Source organism: Cygnus atratus, chromosome 7 (assembly GCF_013377495.2).
Source record: "Cygnus atratus isolate AKBS03 ecotype Queensland, Australia chromosome 7, CAtr_DNAZoo_HiC_assembly, whole genome shotgun sequence".
NCBI classification, from domain to species: domain Eukaryota; kingdom Metazoa; phylum Chordata; class Aves; order Anseriformes; family Anatidae; genus Cygnus; species Cygnus atratus.
Window position 1 is genome coordinate 3,355,100 of NC_066368.1, and position 14,746 is coordinate 3,369,845.

Genomic DNA, 14,746 nt, shown 5'->3' on the forward strand with positions numbered 1-14,746 from the left:
TCATATATATAGTGTGTGGATCTCCGAGAAGTTGTGAAATGGGCCACAACCAGGAGCTCAAAGTTAATAAAATAACAAGTTGTGTGTGGAAAGGGAAAGCAATCCAGACCTTTGCCATCATTCACTCTTTGATAAAAACAGCTACTCCGCAGCAGCAGTCTGCATGGGACGAGATATCAGCTTGCCCTTTCTGTTTCACTGAGTACTTTGGTTAACACCAGTGATGCTAAACCCCAAAGACTGGCAGCATAAGAGCTCTGAACTACATCTCTGCCTTGTACTTAATTTAAGTGACATGAATAAAGCTACTTTGTGGTTGGTTTCGCACTGTTTCAAGGTCACTGTATGAGAGTCTGTATTTGTTTGGAGGGTGTTATTGTTTTTATTGTTTTTTCTCTCTTACCAACTGGATGAGCGTAGCTGACAATATTAAAATAAAGTGAAATAGTTTACTCATGCTGAAAACCTTGACATCCACAGCAATTGTTACTGAAGTGTCTAAAAAGTTGGATGACTTCCTCCATTTCATTGTTGCTTTATCCTTGCTAACAGGTTACTGGTTCTTTATGAGTACCAGTGATAAAGATACCCAAGAGTAAAACACTATTACCCTATTTCTGTCATTTTGATCACTGAGAAAAGCTATTGAGACTTGTATTAAGAAAGTCAAATATTGCTGTGCTGTGTTCAGTTGCTCACATTAGAAATACAAATGCTCTAAATAAATATTTTTCATGGTATAACCTCATTTGCAGAAAATATATATCTGAATCGTTCCATCTTGCCCAGCATTTTCATGGTTATTGCTTTCTTTAACAAAATCAAGGCGGTCTTTAGAAGTCTGCTATGTGAGGCTTTGTAAGTGAAAACCATGCCCCAACACTGAAAAGGTTAATTAATGCAGCTAGATAGACGTGAATGAACCGAGTAATAAAAAGGCACAGTGAGGTGACTGTCAGGTTGAAGCATGAGTGATAACTTTCCCTCACACTAATAAGATAGAAACCTTTTACAACGGTATTTTCAGTTTCCGTGTGGCATTCAAAGGAGCCATGAGAAAAGAAATGCTGGACGTGACACAGTCGTTGCTTTCCAGTCAGTCACATAATTGGGAATGTAATATGACCTTTAGTCAACAATAAAATTAACCTTGATTCCAGACAGATACTTGTATGTGCTGAGAAAGTATCTCTGTTGTGGGTGCCTTTTGCAAGCAGTGGATTATTAAGGAAATACAATAACCTAGCCACAAAATGAAATTGGATTGTTGCCTCTCAAAATAGAAGACCCTCTTATTCGTGGTTGCTCTTAATAACATGCAGCCACTTAGCTGGGTAATTCAATAAAAGATTTCCTTTCCAACTTGCTTCCCTTCCCTTCATTTGCGCTGTGACTTTTTTTTCAAACTGTAGGGTTGGAATTAACTTTTTTATACTTCCCTTTATACGCTGCTACCTTTATAGATGTACAGGGATATGAATGATCTTATATATAAATATGTGTGCCTATAGAAAGTAGTAAAATGTGACAGCTGATTTGTTCATCTGATTAATTTTATAAAATATTCTATATCAAAGCTTTAAATAAAATAACAGAAAAACATGTTATCACTGTCATGCAATGGAAACAGTGCTGACTGTCTTAAAAAAATAATAATAAAAAAAGATTGCCATCCCATTTTCTATGGTATAAACACACCCAAGGTTTCCATTGAGGAACCCCTTGGATTGTTGATTCAGTGAATATTTAGTGGGTCAGGAAAGATGCTGTCAGTGTACTTCTGAATGCTGAATGCTGAAATTGAAAATAGCTTTGAGATAAAGGGGGTGGAAAACCATGAGAAAACAAGACGGCAACGAGAGTTGAAATATTTTCTCTATTTTTTTCAATCAGGGTCACTGCTATTACCATGGCAATGTACGAGGGTACCCCGACTCGTCAGTCAGCCTCAGTACCTGCTCTGGACTCAGGTGAGCCAATGTTTTAGTAATGCTTGAGCTCCTTAATAAATCATCCTAGTACCCGCAAAGTTTCTGTGTTACCTTTTTAAAAATGTCCCGATATCTGTTTTTCAAATGGTCCTACAATCTCTGTAAAATCATTTACCTTGTTGCTCTGAAGAGAAAAATGGAATAGAAAATGCAAAATTGGGGTTGCCCATTTTGAGGCTGGCAGTGCCCCATGGCCCTGTGTCCCCCTGGCCAGTGCTCCTTGTCCTCAGAGCTGTTTCATGAGCAAGGGCAGGACTGCTTTGCAGCTGTGAAAGGGTGCATTGGCCAGCAGCCTAGCCATTAGGAGGCTTTGCTTTAAAAACGTGGCTGTGGAGCTCAATAAACTGCGTTCATGGCAGGTATGATGCTCAGCATTAGGATTTTAGCCACTTGTTAACAGAAAAGTAGCAGATTCCTGTTGCTGAAAAGAAAATCTCTTCTGAGCTGGAGAAAGGAACAGGCTGACAACATTTTAAATACACAATGGACACAGTTCAGGAAACAATTATCTTCCTTACTTGGACAATCAGAGACTGGTATTTACTCACAGAGCTGTTCCAAATCACTGTAATTAACTGTAAATTGGCTCGAGTGTTCTCCCTGGAAAACCCAGTTTTCCTGTCAGGTTTCCAGCTGTCACAACCTTTTCTGAGTTTGTTTAATTTATCTACAAACAGCATGAGTAGCTGGAGTCTTTTTTCCCTTGATTTTGCATTTTGTGCAATAGTGGTATTATCAGGGCTATTATACTGGAGCTCTGGAACGGAGAGCTGCAGAGAGAACAGTTTGTCACCAGGACACCTCTCCCTGTTGTTTGCAGTAGGGGGTTGGGTTCCAGTGGCTCATTCCCATATGGAGAGGGATTTTGGGGGCACTTCAGTATGTATCAGGCATATTCCACAAGCTTACTCTAATTAAAGCTTTGCATAGACCATGCCAGTCTGCGTTCACCAGTTGTTCTTTATTTGCAAAAATATAAAGCAGTACTCTCATTGCTTTAGTTGATGCATGGGTAAAGGTATTGCATTGATGCAAGGTCCACAGGGATTTTCCCTGAGCTGTGTGGGAAAGGGTCTGCACCAGTGTCTTGTTCCAGAGCTACCTTGTAAAGTAGGAATGCTCAGGACAAATGACTCTTCCCCAAAATAAATGCATGTGCTTTCTTCTCTAATTTGCTCATTCTCTTTTTACAAATGTTGAGCTCACGGAATCTTTTCCCAGTTTTAGGTAGTACAATGCATCAAGGCAACATGTGCTGGCAGAGACATTTTTCTCTCATCTCGCACTATTGCAGATTAATCCTCAAAGTACAAGCCTTTATTAGGCTCCTTCCCCATAGGGAAAGCATAGCAGCATCTTTTTCAGCACAATTTTCATGACAACTGATGTTTTGCTCTAGCAGGAGAACTGAGGATATATCTCACTATCCGTGTCCATTTAACTGCTGTGTTCACTGCTGAGGTTGTTCAAGAGAGCATCTATGAGCGATAACAGCATGCGATAAGGGTGCCTGTTGAATTACTCCACAAAACTCATTTCACAGCCTGTAGCCAATAGTAATAGCTTCTAGTCATCATCTGTGCTTGATTTGAGCCAGGGGTCTCTAGTTGTAAGGCTTCGTAATGCACTGCCAGCTTCTTGAGCCTTCCAGGCCCTCTCTTTAAAGCTGGTTGGGAGCAAAGGGCTGAAATGGCTGCACTGAGGCTCTACAGCACTGAGCACCTTTCAGAACCTGGCCCACAGGTCACAATATTCCTCTTCCACCAAAATATTACTGTAGCAATACATCCTTTGAGAATTTGGGTGGAAAGTTTTACTGCATATGATCCAGTCTAAAATAACACGAGGAGAAATAGGACAGTTCAAAACTACTTCACAGCTCACTTTACTGACACTTTTGCTGCTATTAGATCTTGAAAGAATAATTATGAATAGGATAGGACAATATAGGATGGGATGGGATGGGATGGGATGGGATGGGATGGGATGGGATAGGATAGGATAGGATAGGATAGGATAGGATAGGATAGGATAGGATAGGATAGGATAGGATGGGACAGGATGGTGTCCTCTCCCACCAGCTTGCTGGAGAAGGGACACTTGTTTCCAATTGCATGGTAAGGACAGCAAGCTGCAGGGGTACACAATGAGACAGCGTGTGGCTGCACAGCCCGGGTGAGGACAGTCCCTGGGGCAGCCATTTCGCTGGCAGCAGGCACTGGAAGGAAATGCTGGTCTCCTTCTCAGGGAGGCTGTTCCTGGCTTTGTGACAGTCTTTAAGTGAATTGGACAAATCTCTCTGTCTCGGTTTCTCCATCTGTGAAATTCATTTAATGATTCTTACCTACCTCACATGGCTGTTACATGAGGGTAAAGTTTAAGTGCCTGAAAAGCATCTAGTGAAAGGAAGTGCAAGCTGTTAGCTCACTGAAATCTCAGAGCACTAATATCCTCTCACTCCCATTAGACAGGCACCTTGGGCATTGTTCCAGGTGAGGAGGGGTAGGAATCATCGTCTTTTCCCCCAGATTAGAAGAGTTCATATCAAAAGATATGAAGCTAGTCATAAAGAAGAGGTTCCACGTTTTAGCATGCTCTGAAGCCTGAGTGCTCAGTGGTAGTCAAAGAAGCAAAAAGGATCATAGGAATTACTGAGACAGAAATAGAGGATAGAACAAAAACCCTCATTACCACTTTATAAATCCATAGTGCACTCACATCTTGAATTCTGCATGCAGTTCTTGTTTTTCCCTCCCTATCCCCATCTCAGAAAAGGAAGCATTATATCCATTCCATTATATATGTAAAAGATACACAGAGGGGCAAAAATGATGATCAAAAGTATGGAACAGCTTTTATCCAAGGAGAGAAAATAGACTAGGATTTGTCAGTTTTGAAAGGAGATGACGGAGAAAAAGGGTATGATAAAACTAGGTTGAATGTCATGCTGGAGAAGAGACAATTACTGAATATTTTCCATAACCCCCAAATTAGGAGGCATCAAATGAAATTTTAGAGTAAAGGAAAGTACTTCTCTATCCATCATATAATGAAGCTGTGAAATTCACTGTCACAGGTGGGTGTTAAAGGCAAAAATATCCGTAGATTCAAAACATGATGAGACAGTTTGGGGAGGGGAGCAGGGGAAGCCTCTCCAGGACTGACAAACCCAAAGATGTCCCTGACACTCATGCTGCCAGAGCTGGGAATACCGCCTGGAAGGTGCTTGTTATGTTCTTACCCCTAAGTATCTGCCGCTGGCCAGAGGCAGGGTGCTGGGCTGGAGCAGCCCTGCTGCGACCTAATATGACCACTAAGTTCTTATGGACATGGTTGGGCATTTCAGATGTGTTGTTAGCTTATAAATACAATGTGATTGGCCTGCCTGTCATAAGATAGAGGAAGAACAAAGTGTGAAATCTGCAAACTAAGACAGATTTGACTAGTTTATGTTCTTCAGACAGGTAGAGGAGTGAGATATAAAGATAGCTGAAAGGTAGACTCAGTTCTGTTAAACACAGACACCCACGTACTCCAGCTATGTTACATCCTCTCAGGCACAACATTTGAGTACCTCACTTCACATAGGATTACAATGGCATAAATACTTGGATTGACACTGGTAGCAGCCTAAAATACAGGTTAGAGGAGAATACAGTCATGCCACAGTCTGTGTCCTGCTGGCTCCTCTGGAGGAGGAAGAGTTGAATGGTGGAGAGGAGACGATATATGCTGAATGGACTAAAAGGGAACAATGGGTAATCAGGATTTCCAGGGCTTCCATCTGGATAAGAAAGCCAATTAGATTCTCAAAGCTTGTGGGAAGGTGAAGGGGAAGGTGACTAACCAAGTAAAGTCATTTCCTTCCCGTCCTGTGGAAATGCCCTTCTGTTTATGTAGCTCAAAGGCTCTTCAAGTTTTTAGCAAATAATTTTTGCCTGCAGACACCACACACATCTATGATAAATCTGTATACACTTGAATGATTTTTCCCATTACTTTCTCTGAGAGTGCAGAAGCTGGCACATACACACAAAAAAAGCAGCCTGAAGAAGAGCACAACCTCCATGGTCTGTGCTGAAGGCCAGGGGCTGGCAGGGGGACGTGCAGGCCCAAACGCACATACTGAGCCCTTGCTCAGAGACTCCTTGGTACTTTAGGGATACAAATCTCATAGGAAGCCTTTTCTTTCCAAAGCAACAGAAAGATCTTGAAAATGTTAAGAATCTCTCAGCATTACCTAATTGCCAGATAATAAGCCCATTCACATGTATAAAAGTATTCAGTCATTGTCCATCCCTGTCAGTGACTGAAAGATGCTGTGTCCACGGTGACAGCAATGGGAATACAACTGCAGTACACAATAATTATTAACGGGATTACATAGCTATGTTACACGAGGCCGCCAATACTAGAGCCATCCATTTGTCAAATGGCCTGGCCGAACTCACTGCATCCCAGACACAGTCAGCTGAAGAGGGGATTTAAAAATGACACTCCAGACATCCAGACATCAACTATTTAAAAAAGGAATGGAAGTAGGAAACCAGTGAGAAGAGAAGAGAAGAGAAGAGAAGAGAAGAGAAGAGAAGAGAAGAGAAGAGAAGAGAAGAGAAGAGAAAAGAAAAGAAAAAAAAAAAGAGAGAGAATTCCTCATAACTCCTCAAGCATAGTTTCCCCACAAAAGGGGAGATTTCATCCAAAAAAGAAGTTAGGAGAAAATCCCAACTGAGAAAAGCCTGGGTTTGGATGTGTTCTTTCTCTCATATTTTCTGAAGAGCTTTTAGTTCATGTAAACATCTCACATGGTTTGTAAGTTATCTGACCGTGAAACTACCGGAGGTTTTGAGCTTTACATTAGAAAGCATTCAGTTTCTGGGGTTTCATGGTTTCTGTATTCTCTCTGTTTAAATGGTAAACTGCTTGTGGATCACTTTGATCTGAGATGAACATTATGTCCACTCTTTGACAATACTTTGTGCATACTGTCCCTGGGTGCACAGTAATGCCCCAGGCACCACTGCTGCTGCCACGAGAAGTGTAAGAGATGATCCATACCTGGTCATCTGAGCCTGCCCTTTTTCCCTCCAGTCTGTGTCTGACAGGATTTATGTATATATATATGACATACATTACTATATAAAAAATGAGATATATATAATATTAAAAATACTTATTAATGTATTAGTAATATTGTTTTAGATTTATATGTAAATGTATATATATATTCATACATTTTGTGACTTGAAAAAGTCCCAAACCTCAAGGTGATGTGCAAGTTTAAATCAAGCTTCCATTTATGGCTACATGATTTGCTTCACAATGCTATAAAATGTGCTCACCAAATGGGTAGTGATGCCAACATCTTTCCCTCATTTTTCTCTGGTGTCCTTGGTCTGCCTTGTCATCCTCCCACTTAAGCTCACATGTGACACTTTCTTTGATAACACAATTAATGTTTCTTGCCACCCAAATGTGGACATGGAATTGCATTACCGCTTCTGATTCAGGTAACTCCCTGCTTAAATTCCAGGCATCAAAGTTGCAGACCACTATGCATTCACTCTGGACACATCTGTCTTGCACTGAGAAAGGATTAAGTGCATGCTGCAGTAGTCTCTGGGTATGACTACATTTTCGACACCGTGCTATAGAATATATTTTCAGGTTAATGAAAGTCATTGGCTGGAATAAAACATGTATTTGACTAATGATGTGTCTGAGTGAGAACACCTCTACCACTACTGCAATATGTGAAACCAATAATGCAACAGGTCTAACCTCCCTTTGAGATGCTAGTGTTTGTTGATTTGGGCCAGACTTGTTATTTTAATAGAATTCTGATGTGCAGTATACCAGTATAATGGTATTGCTTGGGTCTCATGTGATGCTCTTCATCAATAGATCATTATTTTGTGTGCTTACTAAAATTTAACCCATTTTGCAGGTGAGGAGCTGATGCAGAAAGAGGTGAATTGCTTGGCCAAGGCTGCCTGGGGGACGTTGTTAGAGACAGGAGTACTTCTGCCTCGGGAGTACAGCTCCCATTCTCTGTATTTCCCAGTCTTTTAAGTTAAATAAAGACCAAACTATTTGGAAAATACCTAAAGAGCACCTAATCTGTTAGGAAAAATATATATATATATATATATATATATCCGTCATCTTATTCAGTTATTCCAATAGTATTTAACCACAACTAATTAAACCAGACTAAAAGTGAAGGTTTTATTCACTACATTTTTCTCCCTCTTTTTTTTGTTTGTCTGCTTGCATGCCTGTGAATTTGTTAGATGCATAGGAAAAATAACTAAAAATGCCCCATCACTTTATGGATTGCCTTCTGATATCACACATGTTGAGAAACACTGCAGTGAGTAACTGCTGTACCTCTGTCCCAGGCAGCTGGAGGGCAATATTCCAGGGCCACGAGGCTCCACTTCTGTTATCTATGCAGAGAAAACTCATTGAAATCTGTGGCAGAGCTGTGGGATCTGGCCCTTTTCTTTTGAAGCCGTACCATTAATTGTGAAATGAAGGCCCTATAGCTTTTTAAGTAGCACATGAGTACTGCGTGGTCTTTCACTGTGGACAGAGGCAGACTCAGTGTCAATATATGGTGTGAAAGCATGACAGCCCTCTAGTCTAACTAATTTCTTACAAACTGAAAACATTTACATTCCTCTTCCAGTGGTAATAAGGCTTTTTATTATTATTGTTTAGAAATGAGTATAACTTTGTGCTTCATTAAAACCAAATGCTTAATTGCATTCTTGAATATCAGATTTATTGATTTACCTAACTTTTCTCTTACACTACAGCAGAATAATGTATCACAGTTTCATGTAATGCTGTCCTAGCCAAGTTTTACTTCAGCATCACAATTTCTCAGACAAGTATGCATTGATGGTTTATGTTGGCAGGGCCTTTGCTTCTGCTGACAAGTTGGAAAAGAAAAATCCCATTTATATTTTGAGATTTCCTAAAGCCTATTGATTTATGAAATACGGCTGGCCTTGCATTAGGTTTTGTTTTGGTTTTTTCTTCTTTTTAAGAGAAAAAAAAATTATCCCATTTGTTTTTATGGCTGATTTAAGTAAAGGATTTATTCTATCAAATTGCATTTCACTAAATGAAAGATTCCTGGCAAGGTAAACAGCAAGGTAATAACAAATTCATTACTTAAGTTATGTTTTAATTTCTTTTTCTTTGAGATGGAGGGAGAATTCCCATCATAGCCCATCCCATTTACATGTTCCCTGTGTGTCCACATGGCATATAATGGTATATAGTAGGCAAATACCAATGAGTTGTTCGTGTTTAGAGCTGACTGGCAGCAAAGTGGATGTGGTTTATTTGGTGCTGAGAACCAGACATGAGCAGGGTTCAAACCCTGCTGAGAAGCAGAGCAAAATATTAGCTCAGGCTCAAGACCACACTGAAGCTGCTTCCAGTTGGCTCAAAGCCTGTGAACTGATGTCTGGACATGCGGTATGGTATAGATTTTATTTTTCACCCTCTCTGCTACTGGTGATGAAGAGGAGAGCCTGATTGTTTTAGATAGGAGTTAAATTATCTCCTGTCTTTCCTGCTCAGCTCTTTTGGAAGATCTTTCTGATTTCCCAGTATCACTATAGTTTGGGACTGTAGTAAATACAGATGCCATGTATTAGATACCTGGAGACCAAATAAAATATATTTTATATTGTATTTTTTCCCAAATATTTATAAGATTTGGAATTCTGGTAGTCTTTTTCCTGACAGAGGTAATGGTAGACATCTCACAGATTTCTCTAGAAGTTTGTCTTAAAGAATAGTTGCTGCTTGAGTGTTCACAGAGCTGCTGGAATCCCTTTGGAGTTCTTTGTGTCATTTTTGGCTGGAGTTTTATAGTTTAATATACTGTCTGCCTTTTTTGAAAAGCATTGTATTACTTAACATTAATGCCCCATCTTGGTCTTGGGGGAACATAGGCTGCCTCAGGAGCATGGGAGAACAATGTACAAGACAAATACACAGAAGCTGCATAGGAGTAACAGAGGCTTCTGTGAAACACCTGACAAAAAAGTGGAAGGAAAAAAGTAATTATGGATTTATTTTATTTGCATCAAATTCTCAGTAATGAAAGACTGGTAGGTATTGTTCACCTGATCCTGCCACACCAAAAAAGGAACTGTCATTTTTGACCAGTTGCATTTTTAAGGTGCTGTGTTTGGCAGTGATCAATGGGGGAAAATGCAATTGTAGGAAAAGAAAATTAGTGAAAAACATAGAGCTGGCCAAGATAATTCATATTTGATATTCATTATCTTATTACAGATGGTCACAAGCCAGGTGCAGATATCCTGTAGGCAGCACTCAAAGGATAAAGGTGCTTTAATGAAATGTATACTTTCCTTTATGCTGAATCTGCAGATTTCTTTTTTAGCATGGGATTTTTTCATATGTAAAGTATGGCACTTTTCTTAAAGGCTCATGCTGTCGCTTGGGATGGGAGTTTCAGTGACAAGTTGAATAGGCTGCCCTAGCTCTCACGTGCTCAGTAGAAAACAAAATTAATCACTCTGGTGTCTGTTTATTTGTCTGTATCCCCTGCAGCAAAAGAAAATGAGAGGTAAAGAAGTGGTTAGTTAGTTTAGGCAGTAGCTGGATATATTACGGGATGTGCTGGAAACGTGGCGATCATGGGGTATTTTGGCTATGAACTCCTGAAATGCAAAAACCAGTAAGTAAGCTTTATCCAGCAAAAAGATACTATCAAGTCTTATCTTTTTTTTTTTTTTTAAGCTAAGGTTTTAAGCAGGATGAAGTTTAATATTAAAAATAAAACCTACATGTTTATATGCTATTTTGGAGTTGTTAGTAAAGGGAGATGGTAAGGCTGTCCCATTTCAAACAGTGACTAATGGACTTTGGCCTCCATGTCTGCTTCCAGCAGCTTCCAAAATAAAATGATTAATTGCACAAGGGAGAGACAACAACACTTACTTGATTATGCTGATTACAGAGTTGATGATTATTGGAGCAAAGAGGATATGTTATCCAAGTTTCCTAAATTCTTCAAGGAATAAGGCATATCTGAAAATAATGCCTTAGCACTGTAGGGTGTAAGGTTACCGAATCACAGGAAAACCTGCTTGGAGGTCCCTCGTATGTCAGCCATGCTATAGCGTATCCTAGCTATAGCTACAAGGGTTGCTGTGATAAATCAGGCCTGATTTTCCAGCTGTCATCCATCATAGACAGCATGCCTTTGTGATTGGTACATCTTACCTGGTTTGCCAAGGGTCCTAAGGAAGCTGCAGATGGATTATCAGAGACTGATTCTTGTTTCAGATCAGTAAAGCACAATTCTTTCACTGGAGATATTCCTGTGAATGCTGTTACACAGCCTTCTTAATACCATGGATTGCCAGTCTTTCCCTCAGACTTCTAGCTATTATAGTTCACAGTGAAATGGTCATTTGTTGGCTTGGCTGAACGGATGCGAAGGAAGAATTTTTTTTTTTTTGCAAGAAATGGGCTGTCAGCTTGGAACTAAAGTTTCAGTTAATTGATTAGGAGTTTCTTCATCATATCTTTCTAAGCCTTGAATAGCTAGGGCAGCTTTTTCCAGATAATTTTACGTTTTATTTTTCAATCAGTCTTTATGGTGTCATTAACCTGCTCTTGGCTACTTCCTCTTTTTCTTCTTCTTCTTTTTTTTTTTTTTTAAAGCCTTCTGCAGAATTTTATAGAGACACATATTGGTCTCACAATGGTTGTAGTACCTCACCTTAGCTGTAGTACAGACAGAAATAAGAAGAGTGTAGAGATAGTATAGAGCAATGTCGAGAGAGGAATGAGAGGAACTGAGGAAGAATACCTTGGCCAACTGAAAGTTTCATATGATTTTTCTGTAGATTGTAATGGTACTGCTGAAACTTTGCCAGTGTTCAGGGATTTATGCCTTCCTAATTTAAAGACTTGGAAAAATCAGCAGTGCAGTGCACTATTCAGTGCATTGTCCAATTGATAAATACCTCACACACTGTATAAGCAAATGCTTATCCATAGTTAACAACAAACAAATGGGTTTTAAAAGGTCCATTACTTTGGTCACATAATTACCCAACAAAAATGGATATCCAGTTAAATGCAGAAATGATCTAGGATTCTCCTGTGTGGTGTGTGCTTGGGATATGACACTTGTACATTAGATACTGAATAATAAATTCTTTCCTCTCACATTAATTTCTACCTGAGCCCTGTCTGTAAACCTAACTTGTGCCTTCTTATGGTATCATGGGTATCTGGATATACAGCATAGAAGTCACTTACTCTGTGCTGCTTCCTCCAGCTGACAACTAATTCAAGTGGTATTTTTGGAAATCATCCTACTTTATGCCATGTATTTCCAGAAATCCTATTCCCAGCATGAGCAGACCATGGACACCCATACCACACTGTTGGTTCTTCTTGTGCTCAGCTGAAAGTGCATCTCTGTAGCCTTATGCCATCAGGAGGAACTGAACTTGCTTTACTGTAGCAGTTCAGAACAGTCAAGCAGAACCCAAAACAAGAACCCAAGAACAGCTTCTGTTTGGTCTGGAGTATTTTTTGGTAAACAGACAGCACAAGAAGCCTAGGATTGTCTATGCGTCCCTGGTTCTTCCACAGGTTTCTTGGAACATGGTGTTGAATATCTTTCTGAACCCCTATTTCCTCTTTGCACACTGTAGCTGACAGTAATGTGCCAGGAGTGCTTCCATTGTTAAAAAGTCTTTGGGATTCTCAGACAGCAGATGTTACAGTAAAATTATTATTTGGGGGAGTAAAATATGTTAAATGGGAATCCACCAGTTAATATATCCAAGTTTCATTTTACTGCCCCATGATAATAATCCTTTTTGATACATTTTCATCTGGCAGATGTGATGCTTGCATCAGCATTTGGTTTAAAAGGTATCTGCAGATCATAATGAATTCTTTTTCTCTGTACCTTTTTTTATAAAAGCATTTCACCACGCTTTTGTTCACTACTGTTTGCAACCGGTCTGCAGATGCCCGCACATCATTACTCTAGTCAGCAATGGCAATGCATCACTGGGAGAATGGAAAACACATAAAACACAAATGTACTTTTGCTGTACAGCACAACACTTCAGAAGAGGAAAATTTTCTTTGAGCCATTGCTTCTTGTAAGGTGTAGTGTGCTGCAGTGACAAATATACAGCTTTGATGTTTCCTGCTCCACTCGGCATGACATTGTAAATCAGCATTTTGCTTTTTCGTATTCCTTCATTATTAAAACCTGTTGTAACCTTGTTGAAGACAAACATAGGTTAGTTCTTGAAAGCCATGCATCTTACTCTGCTCTCTTGTGCTACAGGGGAATTATTTTATTTGCAAACAAAAGCTACATTCTGGAGCCAATAGAAGGTGCTACAACTGAACACAAGATCTACCAAGCAGAGAACTTGAAAATAGTGCCAGGATCTTGTGGCCACCAGCTGGATATTTCTGCCATGAGGTCTCATGACACAACACACCATTCTCAAGCTGGCAGGGTAGGTGGATTATATGGTTTTACACCTTTTTACACCTTTCTGCAAGCATCTACATATTACTGACAACAAGAAATCTTCGCTCCAGTCTCAATTCCTATATACCTACTGAGCAAACCATTAAACCATATAGTCATCTTGTGTTGATGATATGTGCTTAAGAATATGCTTAAAGTTAATCATATACTTACATGATTTGCTAAAGCTTTATTGCTTTTTTTTTTTTTTTTTGTGCTCTTGCATTTTATTTATACATTCTCTCTGGTAATGAGATGGCATAGAAAAGTTTGTGGTTTCATATTACGGTGCTATATTTTGGTTCATGTATGATTATAGCAACAATTTAAGAACCCATAAGAACACTAAGCAAGGTCTGGAAAAGTTCTTGCCCACCCAAGATGGAAAAGAACATGATAGCTGTGATGCCTTGCAAATAGTGTTTTAAAACCTAAATGAACCTCTACATTCTAGCAGGAAAGTATCTTATGTAGACAAAACAAATTCTCACCATATTATTTTACAGAAGTATTATCGTAATTGTTTTCATGTAAGAAGAAATGTCCTTAATGTGAAATGCATCTAGCTAATGGAAACTGTAGAAAATGAAATGAGCTGAAAACCAGGAAGAAGAAATACTACAATAAATTCATGTGCATTTTGGAAGGGGATTGTAGAAAAGACTGTTTTAGGTGTTCAGAAATTATACAATGTTACAAAGCTGGCCTTAAAATTTATTATTTGTCACATACTGGGGTTTATAGTTAGGTGTACTACTAAGCCTTCACATTGAGTTATTTGTTAAGGAAAGCAACCTAAATGGCATCACCAGATTTTATTTATGTAGTAGAATTAAATTATTTTATACTTTAGGAATATTAGGCATTATCTGTCCAAATTTCTTTTTGTCTAAATAAAAACATATTTAGAAACATATGTGATGGCAGAACAAAGCCATGGCCTTCCAGCTTGTCATTCTATAAATGCAACTCTATCAAAATGGGCTTCCTTTCAATGAAGCTTCAAATATAGGTTCCTACACTATGCCAGAACGTTTCTGTAGATCCTACCACAACCTAAAAAAAAAGTATTTTCAAATTATTTAATGTGAATAGGAAAGTTCTTTTCACATCTTTATTAAGGTTTGCCCCCAAATGTTTGGGACTTTGCAGAGGTAATCAGTGTAACACAAGGAAACCGAAATAAAAAGCA

General features: G+C 39.2%; 1 protein-coding gene across 3 annotated transcripts in view; it reads left to right on the forward strand.

The window, feature by feature from the left end:
- The window catches only part of ADAM12 (ADAM metallopeptidase domain 12), a 181,515-nt gene that overhangs the window by 103,356 nt on the left and 63,413 nt on the right, over positions 1-14,746 (forward strand). For all 3 annotated transcript variants that reach the window (XM_035547503.2, XM_050711794.1, XM_035547504.2), the window contains exons 5-6: positions 1,894-1,970; positions 13,363-13,540. In XM_035547503.2, coding sequence (XP_035403396.1) covers positions 1,894-1,970; positions 13,363-13,540 — 255 coding nt within the window. The remainder of the gene's footprint in view (positions 1-1,893; positions 1,971-13,362; positions 13,541-14,746) is intronic.